Source organism: Xenopus tropicalis, chromosome 4 (genome assembly GCF_000004195.4).
Source record: "Xenopus tropicalis strain Nigerian chromosome 4, UCB_Xtro_10.0, whole genome shotgun sequence".
Taxonomy (NCBI): domain Eukaryota; kingdom Metazoa; phylum Chordata; class Amphibia; order Anura; family Pipidae; genus Xenopus; species Xenopus tropicalis.
In genome coordinates this window covers 22,455,233-22,474,896 of record NC_030680.2, presented here as the reverse complement: position 1 = coordinate 22,474,896, position 19,664 = coordinate 22,455,233, and the positions used below count along the sequence as shown (strand labels likewise).

At 43.7% G+C, this 19,664-nt stretch overlaps 2 protein-coding genes across 4 annotated transcripts in view; both read left to right on the top strand.

Annotated features, from left to right (window-relative positions):
- The first annotated feature begins 5,932 nt into the window (after window positions 1-5,932).
- LOC116410308 (serine/threonine-protein kinase 3-like) lies at window positions 5,933-9,430 on the top strand. Its single transcript, XM_031900530.1, has 6 exons — window positions 5,933-6,127; window positions 6,271-6,398; window positions 7,508-7,562; window positions 7,761-7,833; window positions 7,962-8,137; window positions 8,584-9,430. The coding sequence occupies exons 1-6, from the start codon at window positions 6,097-6,099 to the stop codon at window positions 8,709-8,711; spliced, it is 591 nt and encodes a 196-aa protein (XP_031756390.1). The 5' UTR covers window positions 5,933-6,096; the 3' UTR covers window positions 8,712-9,430.
- A 3,329-nt stretch (window positions 9,431-12,759) lies between these two features.
- Window positions 12,760-19,664, top strand: part of LOC105947220 (acyl-CoA (8-3)-desaturase-like) — a 63,836-nt gene continuing 56,931 nt past the window's right edge. For 2 of the 3 annotated variants that reach the window (XM_018093314.2, XM_031900532.1), the window contains exon 1: window positions 14,750-15,414. The gene's annotated coding sequence lies outside the window, so the exon portion shown is untranslated. Of the gene's footprint in view, window positions 12,848-14,749; window positions 15,415-19,664 lie in introns of those variants that run through there. The other variant, XM_018093315.2, reaches the window with a different exon arrangement.

Genomic DNA, 19,664 nt, shown 5'->3' with positions numbered 1-19,664 from the left:
ATCTATCTATCATCTATCTATCATCTATCACATCTGTGCAGAATTAGCTTTGTACATACCCATACTGTATTACATAGGGAATATGTGACTCAATGAATCTATTTTGTCATCAATGAAGTAAAACATATATTAGGTATTACATGCCCATGAAAAAGCCTATAGTGCTATAACGCACTTAATCATAGGCTATGATCTGTGGATCTATCCATCTATATCTATCTATCCATCCCCAGAGTCACATATTCCCTATGTAATACAGTATAGAGGATGTACAAATCTTATTCTGCACAGATGTTCTATCATTAAAGCAGTGTCCATATCCCTCTCCCCCTCCCTTCTTCACACATGGCCAGGATCATATGACCTCCATCTGTTTCTCATTGCAAGAGTGTCCACCCTCATACAGGTCATGTGACTGTCATGTGATGCACCCCATGGGCGTATTGTTGTTTTTTTCAATGAATTGAATGTTCCTAAATTCACTTGTGCGAGAGTGAAAGAGGAAAGGGAAATCTCAACTTGGATAGCTAAATATACAGGCAGGGGGCTGTCATTACGGATACACAATTGTTTAAAGGGGAACTATACCCTGTTTAGAAATAAAATGTAATTGTATTTTAATTTCTAGTAAAACACAGAAATTATTCAGCAAAATGAGCCTTTTTAGGTTTATGGATGGAGGCTGCAATCCTGAAATGCAGAATAAACACACATAGGCTTAAAATTAAACATATATATATATATATATATATATATATATATATATATATATATAACAAAAGGAAGAATGGATGCCGCACTCACAGGTCTTAGTAAAAATAAAGAAAATTTATTGTGTCAGACTAACGTTTCGGCTGAGTCCACAGCCTTTCTCGAAACGTTAGTCTGACACAATAAATTTTCTTTATTTTTACTAAGACCTGTGAGTGCGGCATCCATTCTTCCTTTTGCTCTATTTTGTATTTTGTATACTGCACCCAGGCACCAGTGACCCTGTTGAAACGTGAGTGCCTGCTTGTTCTTTTTCTTTTGATATATATATATATAATAAAATATATATCTTAGGAACAAAACGTCAATCTATTTGCACCAATAAAAGGATATTTTTTGCTTTTTGTTTCAGTCCTGTGAGTGCTGTGTTTTATACCTTCAGAATAGTGTTGCACTTGTTAGCCCAAAGCCCACAGGACCCGAGGTCAGACTTACCAATTGCCCCCCCCTCCGCCCTGTAGTGGCAGGCTGTATTTACTATTAGCCCCTTTCGGCCTGCCTTACCCTCTCCCAACCCCAATTCTGACCTGATGTAACCTAGCATGTATAACCATTTCCATACCAATAATGGTGGCTATTAGGGGCAGTTGGATGGCACTGTTTATGTACCCTCCAGTTGCCCTAGATAGTGATCAAGAGTAAAAGGGCCCGTAATTGGAATCATTTTCCCTCCACTGGAATCCATGCCATCCCACATATAGACCACCCCCCCCAAATCATTATGATATTTTTCTGGATTATTAGAGGTTACATACACCCTATGTAGCAGTGTTGCTCCACCTACATTTTTCTTGAATACAACTCCCAGCTTACTCTAAACTATTTCATGGGTTAAATCCTGATAAAAGGCTTTTGGAATCTCTAATACCAAAAAATTAGAGTTTTACTACATAGTAAACATGGGCAACAGCACTGTTTCATTGCAGTTTCTAAACATTAACATTGGGTCATCATCTAATGCCACTGATACGCACTATTCCTTATGTATCTTTCTCTTTTTAAAAAGCCTAATTCAAGTGACAGGTCTCAGCCACCATTCCCCTGCCACCAACGCTCACTCTGGCACTTGCCCTGATTTCTCATTTTTATTTCTGGGATCAGAGGTGGGTGGAGCACTGATACACTGGGGGGGCATTAAGGGAAATAATGGCAGAAATGAAAGAAATCACTGGGTGGGACTCTGGGTAGCACTTGGGGTATCAGTCTTGGTTTTGTACTTATTCTAATATAAAATGTCATTATGGGAGAGTTGGGGTTGGCGGGAGTAATCGGGGAGCAGGGAGACTGCAAACCTCTCGGAATAAATACACAGAAGGATAAAAAGGCATTTGGTACCAGATTCCTCTTCAAATTTATTGATATTCTTATTTCTCTCTGTAAGTTACACTGTATTTAAGTGTCAGGGCTAAAGGATATTGAGCTACAAGTCGCAGAGCAGCCTTGTTCACAATCACCAACTGTCACTGCCATAAGTCTGATGGCTGCCAGTGGGTAACTGCCTAGGAAAGACCACGGGCTGAAGTAAGGGAGATAGTAATGATTATGTCTTTAATTGCATTGCTTTCCAGTTTTGTTTTAACTGTCATCTGGTTGCTAGGGTCCCTCTTACCCTAGCAAGATTTACATGTGTGGCAAACTTGCAGAAAATCACAGCTGGAATAAGAAAGCTTGTGATTGGCTGCAAAGTTACTGGTCACTCACCGCATGACTAAGTGTCCGTTAATTAACGGTTTTTCTCACTTTCATTTCTGGGATCAGAGGTAAGTGGAGTGCGCCACACGCTGGGGGGGGGACAGTTTAGGAAAATAATGACATAAATGCATAAAATCGCTATTTAATTGCGTCACTAGGTAGCGCCTGGGATATTGGCATTGGTTTTACACATATTCTGTCATTTTAATAAATATAAAATGTGGTTATGGGAGAGTTGGGGTTCGGGAGCAGGGAGACTACAAACCTCTCAGGATAAACACAAGTATAAAATAATATTTGGGGTTCAGATTCATCTTCTAATATTAATATTCACATTTCCCTGTATTTTTATGTGTATTTTAAAAAGTGTAAGTTTAAACTTATTAAGGGAAAAGTCTGAAATCTCCCATTGTCCCATCCACTAATGGTCGCTCTCACAGTGTTTGGGTGACAGTTGGCCACTTGGTGTTCAGGTTCCGCTTCTAATGCAATTAATATTCCTATTTCTCTCTGTATCTCACTTTGTTTAGAAAATTGTTATAAAAATAGTTGCAACTTCCCAGCCACTAATGGTCCCCCTGACGCTGCCTGAGGCTGGTGACAGTTAATGACAGGCAGCCATTGCTTTCCTCTGATCTTAAACTTATGTTCCCAGCATCCACTATCAGACCTGCACCCTGTAGTCCAGGGGTGCCCAAGAGGTAGATCGCGCTGCCATCCCATCACTTTTTTTTGCCCCAACATAACAGAGCTTTTGACTGCAGCCATACTGCTGTGTTGACACTTGTATAATGTTATGTGGGCATTACATGTGAATTTGACACTGCATTTATATATATTGCTGTGTGTATTTAGGTATTAAACATCTACTATTTTTATTAAAGTAGATCTCAAGATGGAGGCCAGGTGGCAAGAGTAGATCACAAACTCTGGGTGCCCCTGCTGTAGTCCTATAACTGTCACTGACCTACATGTCCCAGCATCCCCTATCAGATCTGCAGTCTGTGTCCCTTGTCATTTGGTTGTCAGTGTCCCACTCACCTTAGTACCATTTTGTGAGGTGATCCAGCAGCCAATTACAGTTGGGCTATGAAAGCAGACTGTGATTGGCTGTAACCCATACAGGTATATTTATCTGTGCTATAGAGGTGGGTGGAACATACAGACACTCATAAAGGGGATACAGTAAAGCAGCCCCATCATTCCCAACCCATTGGCCTTTATATTTTATGAAATCCAAATAAGTGTCTGTAATCCTCCCCTTGCTTTCTATGGGATCCCCTCTATTTGAGAGCTGCCATTATTGCTACTCCCCCTATGTGCTGATTGATACCCCCGGCCCATGTATTGGTACATTCGGTTAAACACTCAGACTCTCAGTATATTTTGCTAGTAATGATGTCATCACATGGGCTGGAGCAAGGGATTGTGGGAGTTCTAGTAACAGCTGAGCGCTTCATGTTATGTAGCCATGATCTCTAACAGGAGGGCCCCCATAATCACTACTGGCATATACCACTACCCAAAGGCCCTGCTTTATCTATGCCTATTCTCATGGGAAACCCTAAAAGCTACAGAAATGCAGACCTGGGTGAATTTTAAGTGGCAAATGATCATATATTATTTTACACAGATGAGATTTAGATGGGAACAGATCTGCATTGGAGTATAAAAGTGTCAGTTCCCCAACCTGTGGCCCCCCAGCTGTTGCTGAACTACAGCTCCCTGCTTCCCTGTCAGATCTCCAACCTATGGCGCTCAGTTGTTTGTGACCAATAAAGTATGGTGGGGATATCGTGCTGCTGTGAGGCTGCTCCTCATCAGCAGGGACTGGGCCTCATGTTATAATAGAAGGGAGGATGGATGGTGCCAAATACAGGGCAATGCCGCAACCTGTTTCACTCTTATTTCATTTCAAGGGGAACTTCACCTTATATGCTGTTACTGCACAGATTTATGTTTAGGATGCTAACCTGAGACAGTATCACATTGCAGAAAAATGACATTTCACAATTTTGACTGAATAACATATTCAATGAGGGTCTGTTTGTAAAATGGGAGAACATGTCGAGGGTGTGAGTACTTATATAAGGCAGTGTATCCTGATGTGTGTAGCAGAGAGGGCTGGCGCATGTGAGCTCACAATCTCTATTTCTTTCCCTCTCCCCATAAAGTGAAAATTGTGAGCGACTCCGAGCGACTCAAAGTGATTTCGAGGCATTTTCTGCGAGATTTTCTTGTGATTTTTTTTTGAGATATTCAGCTCCTTTTTGACGTTTCTAAGGAAATAACATCTTCCATAGACGTCTGCTGATATCTATTTTTAATACCCAACTGCTCTTTTAAGAGCAAGAAGACCGGGGCGCAATGCCATCCTGCGCCCCCTGGAGGAAGGTAAGGCGGCCGCTACGGTTACATTAAAATGAAGGGTCTGGATGTATAAAGTATAGAATGTAACAGAATCTTTCTCTTTTCCCTCAGCGAGAGGCAGGACCCAGACCCCTCTCCGAGATTTATAAGGTGAGTAGAAAAGAGGGTAAAACTGTGCCCCACTCACTGCTACTGCTATAGGGGCTGCAGGTTTTGTACCCTGGGGAATATTATGTTATCAATAAAATCCCCCCTTTTATTCTATTTTTCAGCCTCCTGATGGTCGGCTGACCAAGGGTGTGCTCCTCGGAGAGGGCGGCGCTGCAGCCGTTTACAAGGTAAGGGCCCCAGCAAATTCCTAGAGGGGTGAAAGTGCTGCCCCTGCCCCTGCTGTGCCCAGGATCCCATTCCCTAACACCGGCTCATCACACATTGGGCTGCTTTAGGCAGGCATATCAGGCCGCTCTTTTGGGGCCACATGGGGCCCTCTTTTTCCTACTTGAATGTTAAGTGACACCTTTCTATCTGTGTTACAGGGTCTCCACCATCGCAGAGGAGTGGTTGCAGTGAAGATAGCTAACATCAGCCTGGTAGGGTATCTTTCTAGTTCCATTCTCCATATCATTCCTATTGGTGGGGCTGCCTATGTGAGCTAAAGGGGTTTCTATTATTCCACCCCAGGATGAGGCATCGGTGTGCAGGGAGCTGAAGTTCCTCCGGCAGTTCAGCGGCCACAAGAACGTCGCTGCTTTCCATGGAGCCTATTACCAGGCTCCACCGAGGGAGGACAAATCAGAGCTCCTGGAAGTAAGAAATGACTTGCTGTATTACATTCCTCCCTCTTGTGCCAAAGAGACCTCCATTGGAGGAGATATAATCCCCGGCCTAACACCATTTCTTTCTATTGCAGATTGTCCTTGAGTTCTGTGAGGGAGGCTCCCTCCACAACCTCATACAGACCAACGGCCGATCCCTGAAGGAGCCCTGGATTGGCTACATCTGCAGGGAAGTATTGAAGGTAAGGCCAAAATAACCCCATAAGGACTCATCTATTTAGCAATTTAGCATTACATATATACAGTATATATATTTATTGATTTTGTTTATAGATCATCATTATGCTAAAATGTGTTACACTCTTTGTTAGAAATATTTAGATTTATATCTGTTATATTCTTATAACCTACATCTCAATCCCCCCAGGCGCTCCACCACATCCACCAGCACCGGGCCGTTCACAGGGACATCAAGGGCCCGAACATCATGCTGACGAAGGAGGGGAAGGTGAAACTGAGTGAGTAAAACTTACAGTTATAAGATGAATGGATAGCGGGAACCTTCTGTGAATATGGAGTCAGAGGGTTTCATAATTCAGGTTTTTATTGTATTGCATTTAAAAAGTAATTTTTCATTGATAAATATATTCTGTTATTTCAGTCGACTTTGGACTCTGCTGGAACCTGGACCCAAAGACTGGACTGTGCAAGGATCCTGGAGGGACTGAGCATTGGATGGCACCCGAGACCTTTAAGAGGAATGGCGAGCCCCCGGAGTACAACACCAAAGTAAGTTGTACTTATAATACTTGGAACAATAGGGTGCATTAACCTATCAATGTTAATGGGACATAGAAGCAGTGGGAGGAGCCAATGGCATTTTTCATCAGTGGCCCAGTTCTGATTGATTCTATATTTTCCATTCATTGTATGCAGGCACTGATGAAAGAACCAGCCCAGTAACAACTGAATAATCCACTAACCCAGTTCTCTCCTTCTAATGCTCTTTGGTAACATTTAAAGACTAAGGGCCCGATTCACTAAAGTGCGATAAAACGTGCGCTATTTATAGCGTGCGGTAAAAATTTTATCGCGTCTTAATTTTCGCGACTTTTCGCACGATTCACTATAAGCATACTTGCGCTATTTTACGAGCGGTATTTCATGCGATATTTTTGTTGCGATAAATAGCGCGGTATTTTTCACATGCTCGCTATTTATCGCATGCGCTAATTGTCGCGACATTGCGCACGCGACAATCGGCAGCATAAAATTGGCGGCATTTTGCCCTGGGAGAGCACAGAGTGCACGTCCAAAAATTCGATGCGAAACCATGCCTGCCGAAACATTTCATCACTTGTAGCCGCATATAAATAGTTGCGCAAATGAACGCATGCCATGTTAGCCATACACGCCAATACTTTCGTAAAATTACTGTATTAAAAATGACCATTTCCCTGCAAACTGGCGGCTGCGTCACTCTAGGGGAAACACATACTTGAATAAATAACACTGTAAGTCCATATTTTATTGCCAAAAACTCATTTACTGTACTTTTCTATAATTTTTTCGCCTGCCTGTAGTAGGTGTTAATTTTCGCATAGGCGAATGCGATATTTAGCGCGCCTAAGTTATAGTGAATCATTCGATCGTACACTTTTGAGTGTACGCCCACATACATGGGGTATGACTTTTTAATGGTTTACAATAAAGCTTTATATTTAATATTTTTGATTCTTTTGCGGACTTAATCTTTAAATGTTACTCTGTTTCCCTCCTTTGGTCACTAGAGGGCTTTGTCTGCAATGTGAATATTATTAACTTGATTTTTTGATTTAAAGTTTTCTTTTCCTGGTTTGGCTACTTTTTTGTAATGCTCTTTGGTGTCTCTTTTCCAGTGTGACATCTGGTCGCTGGGGATAACTGCCATCGAAATGGCCGAGGGAGAGCCACGTAAGTAAATCACAACAATTGTGGGTAATTGTGGATATTGTTTCTATACTTTGAGGAGAAGATATTTTGTAGCAGAATGGGAAGAACTGGGACTTTTTCGCTATTTTCAGCAAAAAAAACCCCTTTTTTCTTTAGATGGAATAAATAGTACAGTATATAGACATGGATGGATCTGATATTTGTGTTTTTAACTTTCAGCATACTTCCAGCAACGCTCGGTGTATGACGTAATACTCAAGAGCCAACCACCGAAGCTTCGGGCAAGGACCTGGTGAGTCAAACCATATATCAAGTTAACTCCATATCGTGTTGAAGATTCTTCACTCCTTGTCTCTCTCTCTTTAGCCATCTATTTTTCACCAGATAAAGCTAAAAGTTCTTTCTCATTCCTTTTCACAGGTCTCAACAATTTGAGTCCTTCTTGGAGTCCTGTCTGATGAAGGATCCTTCGGAGCGATGGAGCGCTGAGGAACTCCTGCAGCACCCCTTCATCGCTGGACTGCCGCCAACGAAGATCATCAGGGCCGAGATTAAGGAACACCTTCAGGGTCAGCAGACGCGGCCGGCCAAGAGAGGTGAGGGGATCCATTGTATCTGGTATGACCGCACCATCATGAACATTAAACTGAGAAGCTGTCTTATTATAGTTGCGCTATAACAGATTTTGAGGGCTACATTACCTTAATATTACATTTTAGTACAAAATTGACCAGACAACTTGCATTTGATCACAGATTGTTGCAGTTACCCTCATAACTGTTGCACCAGCCAGAGGTTGCACAAGATGCAGCAATACCCGTACTAATTAGCGGAGTTATGGCAAGGATTTTCCAAGCTGAGTGCAGATTGGTCACGATTTCTGACAATTCTGTGTGATGATTGGTCTGTGTGCAGGGACCCAAGTGAGTCTGGGTCTGGCCATGCTCATATTAAAGTATACTCTTGTATGTATTTCCAAATAACTGAACAAAATGATTGAATTTTTGGCAATTTCCTTACTATGACTTTATTTTTTATACAGGAGTGAAGGAAGCAGCTCTCTGGGCCAGAAAACAGCTGCGTCGCACTTGTTACTTCTGCGCACACAAGACCTTGCCAGAAGAAAAAACGGCTCAGCAAATGGCACTGGAGGGCTTTCCTTGTTGTTGATCTTGTGGCCAATAACATCTAAAGCCCAAGATGAATCTCCAGAATAACATCCTAGGAGAAACACCCAAAGAGAAAGGTACCGTCTCCATTAAATATCCCTATACATTGGGCCTACACAGCCTTAGGCCAACACTTCCTTTGCCAATGGGCAAATTCCAATTTGGGTCCCTACTGCCCAATGTGTGTGTGCATTGGCAGGAATGGACTCTGCCTGTCAGTGTCTAAAAGAGGTGAATTTTAAGTAAAAAATGCTCATGTGTGCATTTCCTGGCTAAAGTGACAAGCAGATACACACACCCGGGCAGTAGGGGGCAGCGGGTTCTGTGCGGGCGGGCATTAGCTTTATTGTAACAGCTGCATAAAAACACCCAGGCAGTATATCCTATATCTTCCTCTGAGGAACTACAGGCACAATATCACTGATGCCATCATTTTGTAAGTGTTTTAAATAAGACTTAGTCATCACGTAGGTTCATGGTGTATTTATATGGATGGGGATTTAGTTCAAGCATCGCTACAAAGCTGATATCCCAGATCTGCCACCCCAAGGGGATTTCTCACATTTATTTGGCCTTTAAAGGCTTAGAAATAAACATTATTCTATACACCCATTGTACAGTAAACCAGTCCTGTGCAAAGGAGAATGCAGTGTGAGCATAAAATTATTCTTAATGCCATTGCTGTTAATAAGTATTAATAATAATGTATTACTTTTTTATTTTATGTTACAGCTCCAGGATCATCCGCTACTTTTGAGACTACCGGAGCTACATCAGTGGTGTCTTTGCTTGAGATCGTGCAACACAAGCAGCAGTCTCACTTTCATGGGCCACATCTCCACCAGTGGTACCATACTTTCCAACTAACATCATCCCACCCATGGCTTTTACTTTTGATACAGCTCTGCCTCCAGTCCCTTCTCTATCTACTGCTCCTCAGTTCCATCATGCCACCACACCTCCAGCATCCACAGCTCCACCTACCACCACACCTCCAGCATCTACAGCTCCACCTACCACCACACCTCCAGCATCTACAGCTCCACCTGCCACCACACCTCCAGCATCTACAGCTCCACCTACCACCACACCTCCAGCATCTACAGCTCCACCTGCCACCACACCTCCAGCATCTACAGCTCCACCTACCACCACACCTCCAGCATCCACAGCTCCACCTACCACCACACCTCCAGCATCTACAGCTCCACCTGCCACCACACCTCCAGCATCTACAGCTCCACCTACCACCACACCTCCACTCACCATATTTATTTCCACTTTAGACTGCCATAATTTCACCAGTGGTATCTACTTTTGAGAGTACTGTGACTCCACACAGGGGTGGGCCAAGCCTTAGGCAACCCGGCCGGCCCCTCTGCCAGTAAAACATCATGCTGATACACCACCAGCAGTTCCACCTACCAAAGCTCAAACAGTGCCTCCTTCTACAGCTTAATTATCATTATCTTATTTATAGACTACAACAGCTCCACCAGTGGGACCCTAATTACTAATTACAATACCTCTAGATACAGGGACATTGACATAAACACATAAACCCTTAGTAGAAGTTGATCCAGGGACTTGTACCGATTGCCCTTTTGGGAGTCAGGAAGGAATTTTTTTCCCCTCTGAGGCAAATTGGCTCCGGCTTCAGATGGGTTTTATTTTGCCTTCCTCTGGATCAACTACTAAATAGGAATGTTCCATCTACACTAAAAACAAGCCCTTTCCAACCTAAATTAATATAAATAAATCTAAAATACATAAATATAATATCTATTTTATAAATAAATATTTCAATACATATTTGAATGGTGTTCTTGCATTTTTATATTATTGCCAGGGAAGTTTAGAGAGGGCGGAGACCTGTAGTGCAAGGGAAAAGGGTAACTAGAAAGAGAAAGTGAAATCAGGGGGCAGGGGAGGGATATAAAGGATAAAGAAATAAAAATCAGAGAATAAGTCTGAACCCAGCCATAGTGATCTTCATAATAGCGCCTGCTTTAGTCTTAGGTGCGACGGGGGAGCGCCACAGAGATTGGGTCGGGGCAGGGTCCCACTAGGGCAGCGGACCCACCGGGGTTTTTCCCAGTGCCCCTCCAGCTCGCTTTGACCCTGAAGAGGAATCAAACTACAGCTTTTTGAATTGGTATCAGTAGGAGGGCTGGGTGGCAGTGCCGGGGTCCTGTAGGTCAGATCAATTGGGCCCATGGGTCTTCAGCCCAAGACTGGGCGTGCTTTATGCCTCTAAATTTCATTGCTACTAATAATCCCCCAGTACTGTGCCTCGTGGTACTAATTTAGCCTGATAAGGAACAAGACTGGGCTGTTGGCTGTCCTGATGGTGTTGAACAGCTTGTATGAAATGCCTTGTAGCCCAGATAAGTATATTCGACCCAAGCCCTATTCATTGCACTACAACTCCCTGTACCTGCAGTGAGACAGAAGAACAGGTGAGGGCAGTAAAGTTCTAGCTAGTTTAAATGGGAAATACTACAAAAGGGGAAATACTACCTTTTATTCTGAAATCAATAATATACAGGTATTGGATCCATTATCTGGAAACCAGTTATCCAGAAAGCTCCCAATTATGGAAAGACCATGACCCATAGACTCAATTTTGATCAAATAATTAAAATGTTTTAAAAAAGATATTCGTTTCCCTGTATTAATAAAACAGTACCATGTACGTGATACCAGCTAAGATATGATCAATCCTAATTGGAGGCAAAACAATTATTATTATTTCTAGGTTTATTTAATGTTTTAATTTAATTATTTTTTAGTAGACTAAAGGTATGCAGATCCAAATAATGGGAAGATCCCTTATCCAGAAAACCTCAGGTCTAGAGCATTTTGGATAAGAGGTCCCCATACCTGTATTAGAGCTTTACTGATTGAAAAGAATGACCTGTTATTTCTAAAGGTTGCTATTGGTGAGGCCCACTAGGGTCAGGGCTGGTTTGTAGTTGGGCCAGTCCGGCCCTAATCAAGGGCATGGCCATGTGTGTGCGCACCTTTGTTTTGTTATTGGGGCCCCATAGTGTCATTCATCTGGTCCCCCTGAAACACATGGTCATACCCCTGATCTTCCCTAGTTATTTGAGTGTTATTGAGTTACTTACTTATAGGCTCAGTTTAAAATGCCTGGGTCTATAATTATAATCACACATTACATGCTCTGCACATGGAAGGTACCTGCATTGTGGGATTATATAATGCTAAGGCTTTGCTGGGATCTGGCAATATATAGAATCTGGCAAATGCCAGCGGGGCTGCTGTAAGATGCCATAGACAGTCACTATTTATTGGGCTGCTGGGGGGCTGTATGGGCCTCTGTGTGCTTGAAATGCCAGGGGCTATTTTGACTCTGGGCCTGGGTATTTTATACAGTAGCAGCCTGGTAGCCTTCCAAGGGCAGCCTGAAATCGGTCAGATATCGATCGGGCAGGTAAACAAATCTAGTCGGATCAGGGACCGCATTGGCTCGTTGATGCAGTCCCCGGGCCAACATTTCCTATGCCCGTCATTATTATATAGAATTAGCTTGGATTCTCCTGATATCACCCACCCGTAGGTTGGGGATATCGGGAGAAAATCCGCTTGCTTGGCGACATCGCCAAGCGAGCGGATCGGCCTGTGTATTGGGACCTTAAGGCTATTCCCCTGAGGGTAATCATTATATCAAATGAGCTGTTTAGGGGGGGGGGTGCAATGAGCTTTCTAATCTTTGCTGGGGCCCCAAAAAACAGAAGGACACTCAGTTCCACCCAGTTTTTGGAGAGGCATGGCAGCTGTGGAATAATGTGGCTGAAACTTTTTACTGTGTCCTTTTACATGCACCCTCTAGCTGTTGTTAAACTTCAACTCTCAGACGCCCCTGTCACTGAAGAACAACAGGGTTGATTATAAACAATAGGGATGTTTTCAGGGTATTTTGAAACTACCTGGGGGCATCAAGGGATGCTGGCAGTTGCAGTGTAAGCTCCATTTACTGCCTTGAGAACACCTGCCAATAGTTTGCAGTTTTTGCTACTTGGCCTGGATGATTTCTTTCTATGTGAGGTTTGGTCTGTGTTACATCCCGTTCCTGGGAGTGAGCGGCACCATCGCTCTGTTCATGGTGGTTAGGTGAGCACTGTTATAAACAGAAGGTACAAGGGAATGGAATAGCTGCAGGGAACAGGGGTACATACTACAGGCCATACCATGCCGTCAGATCTACAGCTAAGGAGTAAAACAAGAAGCTCCACAAAAACTATAGGTGCTTGTTTTGTTGCATTTGGTTGTACCCTATGGAATGTGTGTGTGTGGGGGGAACAGAGTTTTGCAAATGAAAAGTAGTGGTTTTTATAGATGTGAGCATGGTGTGAGCAAGCTGTATCCAACTAATAACTTGTTTTAACATTAAACAACAACACGAGAGAGGGTTCCATGATATGCAGACGGCCAATTATTTATGAAGCAAAACTACTACACAGCGGTCCCTGAGAAGTAGGGCCAGCAACAGGGGTAGGCAGGAGAGGTAAGTGCCTAGGGTGCAACAGTGGGGGTTGCACAGCACATACATCTTTCTGCCTTCCCCTAGTCCAGTCAAGTCTGATCCATCAGCACCCGCTCCTCAAATCTGCCTCCCCCAGTGGTCAGCACCCTTCTGTGTGTGCGAGCGTGCACGTGCATGCTCTCATAGAGGTGGGTGGGGTTTGGAACGAGGTGGGTGGCTGGGTTGCCTTGGGTACCCGGCTGGATTGGGATGCCACTGGCAAGAAGTTTTGTTGCATTCAGTTGTATTGTGTCTGAACACATAAAGAACACCCAAATACACAAACACATTTTCCTCTCTAGGATGGTTCCTAAATTAGTTTTTTTACAATTTTGTCCATGTGTGTCCAAATGCAACATAAAGAGATGAGGCATCTGATACATACACCGCCATTGCCTGCAGGGAGCTGATCCAAGCAACATATATTATCGCTTGGACAGATCCCCTCAAAACACACAAGAGCCAGATGCCCCATTTGTGTTTCTGTTTTTATATGATCATGTATGTCCCCTCCATTGATTCACCTTGGGCCCTGGATACAGGGAGGATCATATTATAGATGGTAGCACGGCGCTGGTAGCAGCACATTAGTCTCTGATCAATGTCTTTGTCTTGTGTTTCAGATTTATTGAGAGCAACTTGTTTGTGTGGGTCACTCAGATGAACCACATTCCAATGAACATTGACTATGATCCATATCCCATAATTCTCCCCTTTACCTTTTTGCCTTTCTATTTAGCCTCCTTTCAGTGGCGTAAGTAGATATTACTGGGCCCAGGCCTGGCTATTTGAGGATTCCCAGAGGGGCTGCTGTAAGATGCCATAGACATTTATTGACCCCAGCAGCTAACAAATATTACTCTGTGAGACTAGTGTTTTGTTATTTTTCATCTTCCGGTCTCTCATTCAGTTCAAACCTCTGTCTGGTTGCTAGGGTGGGGGACAGGAGAGACTATAGGGAGCAGGGTGGGGGACAGGAGAGACTATAGGGAGCAGGGTGGGGGACGGGAGAGACTATAGGGAGCTGGGTGGGGGACAGGAGAGACTATAGGGAGCAGGGTGGGGGACAGGAGAGACTATAGGGAGCAGGGTGGGGGACAGGAGAGACTATAGGGAGCAGGGTGGGGGACAGGAGAGACTATAGGGAGCAGGGTTGGGGACAGGAGAGACTATAGGGAGCAGGGTGGGGGACGGGAGAGACTATAGGGAGCAGGGTGGGGGACGGGAGAGACTATAGGGAGCAGGGCGGGGGACAGGAGAGACAATAGGGAGCAGGGCGGGGGACAGGAGAGACTATAGGGAGCAGGGTGGGGGACAGGAGAGACTATAGGGAGCAGGGTGGGGGACAGGAGAGACTATAGGGAGCAGGGTGGGGGACAGGAGAGACTATAGCGAGCAGGGTGGGGGACAGGAGAGACTATAGGGAGCAGGGTGGGGGACGGGAGAGACTATAGGGAGCAGGGTGGGGGACAGGAGAGACTATAGGGAGCAGGGTGGGGGGGCCCAGTCAGCACTAGCAGATGGGTGCACAGGGGATTGAGGGTGGCTGAATTAGTTTGCGTGGGGTGAAAGGACTCGCAGTTACACTTTTAGCAAAGGCTTAGCCTCATGAAAAGGGCCATAGACATAACACAAACATAATTTTCCCTTTCTATGGAAAAGTTGTTGCAGGGCAACTCTAATCTTCTGGAAAGGTGTTTCTTATTGAGACAAGTAGCTACTCATTATTACTGTGTTCCTGAGCCCCTCATACAGTGACGTGACTAGAGGCCAGTAGCCTATTGGGCAAACTTGGCTCCAGGACCCCCTGTACCGATATCAACCTCTCGCAATAAAACAGCAAGTAAGTGAGTCCGGCCGCAGGAAGGCTCACTGTGGGTAGGCCTATTGTTGTGAGTGCAGTTTAAGCCCCTCAAACCCAGACAGCGGCTGGGCCGGTAAATGGCAGAAGTTGGTGCCGCTCAATATTAGGAGCCTGCGGCTCTGTGTGAGGTGTCACTGGGCCAGGCCACGCCCCCAAGGCTGCTCCGAGGCGCAACGTGTGAGGATCCAGACTGTGGTGCTCCGGCCGCTCTCAGCTTTGCGCAGTGCCCGTACCCCGCTCCTCCTTCTGTACTGAGGCCGGAGGGACCCGCACAGGGCAGCAAAGACACAGGTAAGGTCCTTATTCCTGACTCAATACTTGGCCAGAGTGCGCCCAAAGTTGGCTAAGTGACTAATGGCACAGGGTGCCCAGCCAGGGATAGTGGCACTGCCAGCTTTCATCTAGTGCTTATTGTAATGTTTATCCAGGGCTGCCCCTCTATGCGCGTCCCTCCTGCCATAGCCACTTCTACTCGTCCGAGGTGCCCATTCACATTGTTCCCCTTGGGTTCCACTTGTACAGACACAGCAGCTCTGGGAGGGCTCAGGGGAATATGGGCGCTGTATTATATCCAGTATATATAACTTGGCACAATGTCATTCTATAGATGCCAGACAGATATATAACTTGGCACAATGCCATTCTATAGATGCCAGGCAGATATATAACTTGGCACAATGCCATTCTATAGATGCCAGACAGATCTATAACTTGGCACAATGCAATTCTATAGGTGCCAGGCAGAGATATAATTACACAATGTCACTCTATAGGTACCAGGCAGATATATAACTTGACACACTGCCATTCTATAGGTGCCAGGCAGCGATATAATTACACAATGCCATTCTATAGGTACCAGACAGATATGTAACCTGGCACAATGCCAATCTATAGGTGCCGGGCAGATATATAACTTGGCATAATGCCATTCTATAGGTGCCAGACAGATATATAACTTGGCACAATGCTATTCTATAGATGCCAGACAGATATATAACTTGGCACAATGCCATTCTATAGATGCCAGACAGATATATAACTTGGCACAATGCCATTCTATAGATGCCAGACAGATATATAACTTGGCACAATGCCATTCTATAGATGCCAGGCAGATATATAAGTTGGCACAATGTCATTCTATTGGTGCCAGACAGATACAGATCCATTATTTTAAAATAACCTTCTTTCTTATCTTTTCTATCCATTTTAGCGATATTTTATTTTATAGGAATAAAAGTTATATTTTATTATAGAAATAGGTGAGCCAGTTTGCCCCTTTTTTGTGTCTCTAACACAACATACTAGATATATATAACTTGGCACAATGCCATTCCATAGGTGCCAAACAGATATATAACTTGGCACAATGACATTCTATGGGTGCCAGGCAGATGTATAACTTGGCACAATGCCATTCTATATATGCCAGACAGATATATAATTTGGCACAATGCCATTCCATAGGTGCCAAACAGATATATAACTTGGCACAATGTCATTCTATAGGTGCCAAACAGATATATAACTTGGCACAATGACATTCTATAGGTGCCAGGCAGATGTATAACTTGGCACAATGCCATTCTATATATGCCAGACAGATATATAACTTGACACAATGCCATTCCATAGGTGCCAAACAGATATATAACTTGGCACAATGACATTCTATAGGTGCCAGGCAGATGTATAACTTGGCACAATGCCATTCTATAGGTGCCAGCCAGAGATATAACTTGGCACAATGCCATTCTATATATGCCAGACAGATATATAACTTGGCACAATGCCATTCTATAGGTGACAAACAGATATATAACGTGGCACAATGTCATTCTATAGGTGCCAAACAGATATATAACTTGGCACAATGCCATTCTATAGGTGCCAAACAGATCTATAACTTGGCACAATGTCATTCTATAGGTGCCAAACAGATATATATAACTTGGCACACTGCCATTCTATAGGTGCCAAACAGATATATAACTTGGCACAATGCCATTCTATAGGTGCCAAACAGATATATAACTTGGCACAATGTAATTCTATAGGTGCCAAACAGATATATAACTTGGCACAATGTGATTCTATAGGTGCCAAACAGATATATAACTTGGCACAATGTGATTCTATAGGTGCCAAACAGATATATAACTTGGCACAATGTCATTCTATAGGTGCCAAACAGATATATAACTTGGCACAATGCCATTCTATAGGTGCCAAACAGATATATAACTTGGCACAATGTCATTCTATAGATGCCAGGCAGACATATAACTTGACACAATGCCATTCTATAGGTGCCAAACAGATACATAACTTGGCACAATGTCATTCTATAGGTGCCAAACAGATATATAACTTGGCACAATGCCATTCTATAGGTGCCAAACAGATATATAACTTGGCACAATGTCATTCTATAGGTGCCAAACAGATCCTCTGCCCCAGGCTGTGCTGTTCGTGGGGGTGAGTTTCCATGTTTTTGTTGGTGCTGGGGGGCCCAGTGGTTACTGTTGTTTATGCCACAAACCCTGTAACCAGATATGAGAAGTTATATTCCATGTCTATTCCATTTCTGCCCTTACTAAGGCTATTCCCCTGTGGGTAATCATTATATCAAATGAGCTGTTTAGGGGGGGTGCAATGAGCTTTCTAATCTTTGCTGGGGCCCCAAAGAACAGAAGGACACTCAGTTCCACCAAGTTTTTGGACAGGCATGGCAGCTGAGGAATAATATGGCTGAAACTTTTTCTAACCTGCACCCTCCAGCTGTTGTTAAACTACAACTCTCAGAATCTCCTGTCACTGTAGAACTACAGGGCTGATTATAAACAATGGGGGTGTTTTCGGGGTATTTACGTGGGGGACATCAAGGGATGCTGGCAGTTACAGTGGAACAATATCTAGAGATGGGCAGGATGTATTCTACATAAAGGTGTGCCATGCTTGGGATTTTTCCCATGCTCTAAAGAGAGTCATGCCACAAGGTTATATATATATATATATATACAGGGTCGGACTGGGCCGCCGGGACACCGGGAAAAAGCCTGTAGGAGCAGCCCAAACGTCAGTTCTTGTTACGCATACAATAAACTACAATGTTTTTTCACAAGTCCGGTGTGAAGCGGCCCATTTATGTTCAAATGTCTAAGAAGTTCTGAGAGGACTGCACCCAGGCATTTAAAGACAGTTTATCGTGAGTGCCGATCTATCTGATCTTATAAATATATTATACAGTGGTGTGAAAAACTATTTCCTTCCTATTTACTTCCTGATTTCTTATTCTTTTGCATGTTTGTCACACTTAAATGTTTCTGCTCATCAAAAACCGTTAACTATTAGTCAAAGATAACATAACTGAACACAAAATGCAGTTTTTAAATGAAGGTTTACGTTATTAAGGGAGAAAAAAAACTCCAAATCTACATGGCCCTGTGTGAAAAAGTGATTGCCCCCCTTGTTAAAAAATAACTTAACTGTGGTTTATCAATTTCAATTTTCAATTTCAATATCAATTTCTATAGTCACCCCCAGGCCTGATTACTGCCACACCTGTTTCAATCAAGAAATCACTTAAATAGGAGCTACCTGACACAGAGAAGTAGACCAAAAGCACCTCAAAAGCTAGACATCATGCCAAGATCCAAAGAAATTCAGGAACAAATGAGAACAAAAGTAATTGAGATCTATCAGTCTGGTAAAGGTTATAAAGCCATTTCTAAAGCTTTGGGACTCCAGCGAACCACAGTGAGAGCCATTATCCACAAATGGCAAAAACATGGAACAGTGGTGAACCTTCCCAGGAGTGGCCGGCCCCAAGAGCGCAGAGACAACTCATCCGAGAGGCCACAAAAGACCCCAGGACAACATCTAAAGAACTGCAGGCCTCACTTGCCTCAATTAAGGTCAGTGTTCACGACTCCACCATAAGAAAGAGACTGGGCAAAAACTGCCTGCATGGCAGATTTCCAAGGCGCAAACCACTTTTAAGCAAAAAGAACATTATGGCTCGTCTCAATTTTGCTAAAAAACATCTCAATGATTGCCAAGATCAATATCTTGTGGACAGACGAGACAAAAGTTGAACTTTTTGGAAGGTGCGTGTCCCGTTACATCTGGCGTAAAAGTAACACAGCATTTCAGAAAAAGAACATCATACCAACAGTAAAATATGGTGGTGGTAGTGTGATGGTCTGGGGTTGTTTTGCTGCTTCAGGACCTGGAAGGCTTGCTGTGATAGATGGAACCATGAATTCTACTGTCTACCAAAAAATCCTGAAGGAGAATGTCCGGCCATCTGTTCGTCAACTCAAGCTGAAGCGATCTTGGGTGCTGCAGCAGGACAATGACCCAAAACACACCAGCAAATCCACCTCTGAATGGCTGAAGAAAAACAAAATGAAGACTTTGGAGTGGCCTAGTCAAAGTCCTGGCCTGAATCCTATTGAGATGTTGTGGCATGACCTTAAAAAGGCGGTTCATGCTAGAAAACCCTCAAATAAAGCGGAATTACAACAATTCTGCAA